Genomic DNA, 5,399 nt, shown 5'->3' with positions numbered 1-5,399 from the left:
GCTGCCCGGGGAGAAGGTCGTGGTCCTAACTAGCTGTGTTTTGGACAGAGCAACGGCATGGCACCGATCAAACCGGACCCGGTGAAGTGAGGGCGAAGGAAGCGTTGCCCCTGTCCTGTCCACCCCGGCGGCAGGGACGACACGACGAGCGCGGCTTTGGCAGTGGATTCGCGCGCTCACGTGGTGGTAGGGGGCTTGCCGGCTTGGCGGGCCTTCTTTCTTTTCTCAATGAGGTGCCCAACCACTTACCAAAACCAGGGCCTACACTGCTCTGGAGGAACAGCGACAGTGCACGCAGAAATCGCAGGAGGGGCCATTGTTCAGATCAGATGATTCCCTTTTCTCTCTCTCTCTCTCTTTATTTTCCTTACTTTTTCTTTGCAAAGAATTCTTTTTTCGGTTGCCTTTTGTCATCTGCTTTATGTGTGTGTTGTGTGCGTCTTTAAAAAACAACGATTGAACAAAGTTTTTTTTTTCTTTCAGAAGATCATTAGCCATTACTGGAATTGAATGAATGCGTGGTGAGAGTGAGAAGAGAAGGGTGTTTATTTTGCAATTTGTCGTGCTGAACATTGATTCCTGAACCTGATAGTCACTCTTGATCACCTAACAATAGGATATGGACAGACCTATGTACGAACTAGTTGCATCATCTCAGTAAGCTAGTGCACTGGTACAGCAGTACTTGACGAGGTGATCAGGTTCGTTATCTTTGAACAATGCTCCACTCGCTTTCACTTAACACGGACGGAAGCATCTGCTAACTGCTGATCTGCAGCTGCTGTTGACGTTACGCAGAGGGCAAAGCATCTGCTTACCGAGCCGTTTCTTTCATGCACTCCCTTTGAAATTCTGGCCCAGCCGTCTGCTTTGAAGAGATATACAGATCAACTTCTTTTGTGCAGCAACAAAAGACGATAAAAAAAGTGAGAGAAAGCAGCAATCAGATGCTCTGGTAGGGTATCTATCAATTCATCTTGCAAACAGGCTTTCTCTTTGGGACCAATGCAGCTTAAGATCTGACTTCAAGGCCTTTAGTTATGGCCCACTTCCAGTGTTTACACAGAAGCAGAACTTAAAGATCTTGGTTCCATAACAAAGATTCTGGCGCTAAATTTGACAGAGTGCACTTGATACTTCAGTGCCTACTACAATATTAGAGAAGGGAAATCAAAGGCTCTAGCAATGTAACTCAACTCGCTACAGACTCCTACTACATTGCAGCAGCAAATGAAAACATGGCAAACTGGAAACAACCAACCACAAACTTGAATATGTACAGCACAGGAGGCCAAACTTACTGCATCCTAAATTACGACCTAAGCTTGAGAGATCAAAGCACGGATTTTGCAAGGAATGGTAACGTTTTCAATTTCGGTGACTCAGATGCTGATGAGATCTGGAGGTGGCGATGACGGAGAGCTTGTTTGCTGCTGATGATCTCTCGCTTCGACGGTTGGTGCTTCATTGGTCCCAACTGGTGCTGGATGTAGAGGACTGGATGCAGAACCGTCACCGGAATTTGGAACCTCCTCTCCTTGCTTGGTAGATGGCTTTGGAAGCTCACTTAGGATCTGCACAACCTCCCTCATTGTCGGGCGCTGCACACTTTGCTCCTCAGTGCAGAGCAATGCAACATAGAAGACATGCATCACCTCGTGCAGCGGCACAGTTGAGAGCCTTGGGTCCAGGATCTTCATCACTTGTTCTTTGCTTGAGTCTGTCATCATCTTTGCCCATTGGACAATGTCAACACCATCGCCAAACTCACCTACAGGCTTCCTTCCAGTGACAAGCTCAAGAAGCACAACACCAAAGCTATAGACATCACTCTTCTCATCGACCTTCAGTGTGTATGCATATTCTGGATAGCCACGGATGACAACGAAGAGCAAGGTCAATCAATTGGAAAATAAAATTTAGTAGTCAGCCATTTTGTAAACCAAAAGCAATGACGTAGATGTAAAGAGAAATACAACAGAAGAAACACATAAAAAACCATTGAACATTACGATCCTGAACGTGTAAACAGACATCATAAAGTTTCAACAGAAGATACAACAATGAAGTAACTGATCTTCAGTAAATGTTAAAGACTAAGAGAACTAGTAGAGAGAATATTATAACAGAAACCACGTAGATAAGCACCAATACTCATCAAACAGTATAACAATGAAGTTTTATAGCTTTAGAGACATAATTTTATAGCTTGAACAATGTAATAACTATAAGCATTCTAAACTTATGATGTGTCTCGATATACTCAGATGAGTACTCTATTCATATTGAACTGGATCAGGAAGGGTTGATTTTTACCTGGCGCTATGTAGCCATATGAGCCTGCGATGGCGGACATGCATTCAGATGCCCCAGAATCCTGCAAGAATTTTGCTAGCCCAAAGTCGGCCACATGAGCTTCAAAGTTGGAGTCAAGAAGTATGTTATTTGACTTGACATCCCGGTGAAGTATCAAAGGTGAACAATCATGGTGCAAGTAGCAAAGCCCCTTGGCTGCCTCAATAGCAATGCTGTATCGGGTATCCCAGTGCAGGTGCCCCCCTTTCTTGCCGTGGAGCATCTCCCCAAGGCTGCCATTGGGCATATACTCATAAACCAGCAGATTAGTCTCATTGTTTGAGCAGAAGCCTAGAAGGCGCACAATATGACGGTGTCGAATTCTACCAAGTGTTTGTATCTCTGCTGAGAATCCATGATCATGTGATGAGCCACGGCCCATTGCTGGGAGTCTCTTCACAGCTACAAGTTCACCATTCGGCATTGCCCCCTTATACACAATCCCAGCACCACCTTTGCCAATAATGTTCTCCTCTTTCAAGCAATCCAGCACATCATCACTGGTGAAGTCCAGGCGCTGGAATGCAGTGAGTTTCCATACTCGCGCTTCACTAGCTTTCTTCAATGACCGAGCCTTCAGAATTGCCGCAGCAGCAAAAGCAATGGAGCAAATCAACAAGCCAAGGACAATGAGCAGCTTGACCGTATTGCTCAGCCCACCATGGCCATGGGCAGTGTGGTCGGCGCCAGCGATGCCTGCGCTGCATGGACCGAGGTATGGTCCACACAGGGCTGGGTTGCCAACGAAAGATGTGGCATTGAAGTAGCTGAACTGGCCAGTCCCTGGCACAAGCCCAGACAAGTTGTTATACGAGAAGTCGACTGCCGTCAAGCTCTGCATCGTTGCAATGGATGGAGGTATCTCTCCATCAAGGTGGTTCCTGGACAGGTTGAGGTAGTTCAGTATTCGCATTCCAGAGATGGCCGGAGGTATCTTCCCAGAGATGTTGTTTTGGCTCATGTCCAAGTAAGTGAGAAGCCGGCATTTCCCAATCTCCGGTGGCACACCTCCCTCAAACTTGTTGCTGCTAAGGTCAGCCTTGGAGAGCTGCTGCAGCCGCCCAATCTCCGGAGGTATGGCACCAGAGAACGCGTTCTGATCAAGCAGCAGCTTCTGAACACCAGAGAAGTTCCCAAGAGATGCAGGCAATGCTCCCGTAAGCTGGTTGTTGGACAGGCTGATCTCGCCAAGGTTAGGAGCCGCAGCACCGATCACAGCCGGGAAATTACCAGTGAGGAGGTTATCTTGCAACTCAACTTGAGTCAGCTTCGGCAATTCGAATAGCCCCTTCGGAATTGAGCCATTCAAGTAGTTCTCCCCGAGACGGACACGGCTCAAGGACTTGCACTGGCCGAGTGAGTCTGGGATGGCACCGAACAAGAAGTTGCCGAGCGCGATGAGCGTCTGCAGGTTGCCCCCGGCGCAGAGCTCCGGCGGCAGCGTGCCGGTGAGCTTGTTCGACGAGAGGTCGAGCAGCTGGAGGCGGCCGTTGCGGCCGAGGCTGCGTGGCACACCGCCGGTGAAGTTGTTCTCCCACAGCTGCAGCACCTCGAGGCTGGGCAGGTCGCCGACGAAGTCGGGGATGTCGCCGCGCAGCTTGTTCCGGAACAGGTTGAGCAGCGTCAGGTTCTTGAGCTCGGAGAAACTCGCCGGTATCTCACCGGTGAGCGCATTGTTCGACAGGTCCAAAGAACTGAGGCTCTTGAGGTAGCCCAGCTCCGAGGGTATGCTGCCGGTGAGGCCGTTCACCTGCAAGAAGAGCGTATCCAGATTCTGCAGCCTCCCAAGCTCCGGCGGGATTTCGCCGGAGAGCCCACAGTTGGCGGCGTCGATGCGGACGAGCTCGGTCAGGTTCCCCAGCTCCGGCGGAAAACCACCGGTGTAACTGTTGTAGTAGCCAATGTAGAGCTCCCTGAGGCTGGTGAGGTTCCCCAGCTCGGGTGGTATCTTGCCGGAGAGCTCATTCCCGGAGACCGCAAGGTACTGCAGCCTGGGCCACCGGCCGTACTCCGGCGGTATCTCCCCGGAGAAGAAGTTGCCGCCGAGGTGCAGGTGGCGGAGCATGGTCATGTGCGTGACCTCGAGCGGCAGCGTGGCGCTGGTGAGGTTGTTGTTGTAGAGGTCGAGCACCCGGAGCGCGCGGAGCCGCGCGAGCGCAGGCGGGAAGGAGCCATTGAAGGCGTTGTTGGAGAGGTTGAGGTGGACGAGGAGCTGCAGGCGCGCGAGCGACGGCGGGATGGGCCCGTAGAAGCCGTTGGCGGCGACGGAGAGGCGCTGCAGGCCGCGGAGCCGTGACAGCGCCGGCGGGAGCGCGCCGGACAGGTTGAGCCCGGAGACGTCGAGCCCGACGACCACGCCGCCGGAGCCCCGGGGCGCGCAGGTGACCCCCGCCCACGCGCAGTGGTCGGAGGAGGCGGCGTCCCAGGACGCGAGCGCGCCGGTGGGGTCGGAGAGCGCCGCCTTCGCGGCGAGCAGCGCGTCCGCGTCCGTGTCCGTGCCGCTGCCCGCCGCGCCGGCCGCGCCCGCGGCGACGGCCAGGAGCAGGAGCAGCGGGAGGAGGCGCATTGGGCTTCTCTTTTCTCGGGCGCGGCGGCGGTGGGGCGGAGGGGGGAGGAGAAGAGTGGGCGAGAGGCGGCTCGGCTCACACTCTCGGCGAGGAGAGTGCGGACAAGAGCGAGGCGACTGGCGAGGGGTGTGCTTGCTCTGGGTTTGAGTTTGAACGCTCACTAAACTATAGGATATCAATCAATCAAAATGGAATTTTATTTTTTTGGTTCTTTTGGGGTGGTGTGTGGGTTTCCATCTGGGGGATTGGGCTGCTTTTATAACGTGATCTCGGGGTCTCTCGGTATCGAATGGATAGATGGACATGGGCAGTTTTGACTTTTGGCTAACGATTAATCCATTGCAGTACTCATGGAGTGCCAGTAGTACTGGTGTACTCCTAGTAAACTTTTTTCTCGACTATCTGTTTCTGTATTTAGAAAAAAATACAGAAATAAGACGAGGGGTATTTCCTTAGTGTTGTAGGATCATTTTTAGT

The 5,399-nt window shown here is 52.0% G+C and overlaps 1 protein-coding gene across 1 annotated transcript; it reads right to left on the bottom strand.

Annotated features, from left to right (window-relative positions):
- Positions 1-1,071: 1,071 nt before the first annotated feature.
- On the bottom strand, positions 1,072-5,132 carry LOC136470716 (leucine-rich repeat receptor-like serine/threonine-protein kinase BAM1). Its single transcript, XM_066468485.1, has 2 exons — positions 2,317-5,132; positions 1,072-1,864 (listed from the first exon to the last, which is right to left on the bottom strand). Exons 1-2 carry the CDS (start codon positions 4,919-4,921, stop codon positions 1,383-1,385), a joined length of 3,087 nt encoding a protein of 1,028 aa, XP_066324582.1. The 5' UTR covers positions 4,922-5,132; the 3' UTR covers positions 1,072-1,382.
- Positions 5,133-5,399: the final 267 nt, after the last annotated feature.

This window comes from Miscanthus floridulus, chromosome 1, assembly GCF_019320115.1.
Source record: "Miscanthus floridulus cultivar M001 chromosome 1, ASM1932011v1, whole genome shotgun sequence".
Classification (NCBI taxonomy): Eukaryota; Viridiplantae; Streptophyta; class Magnoliopsida; order Poales; family Poaceae; genus Miscanthus; species Miscanthus floridulus.
The sequence above is the reverse complement of the archived record's forward strand: the minus strand, read 5'-3'. Positions and strand labels throughout refer to the sequence as shown.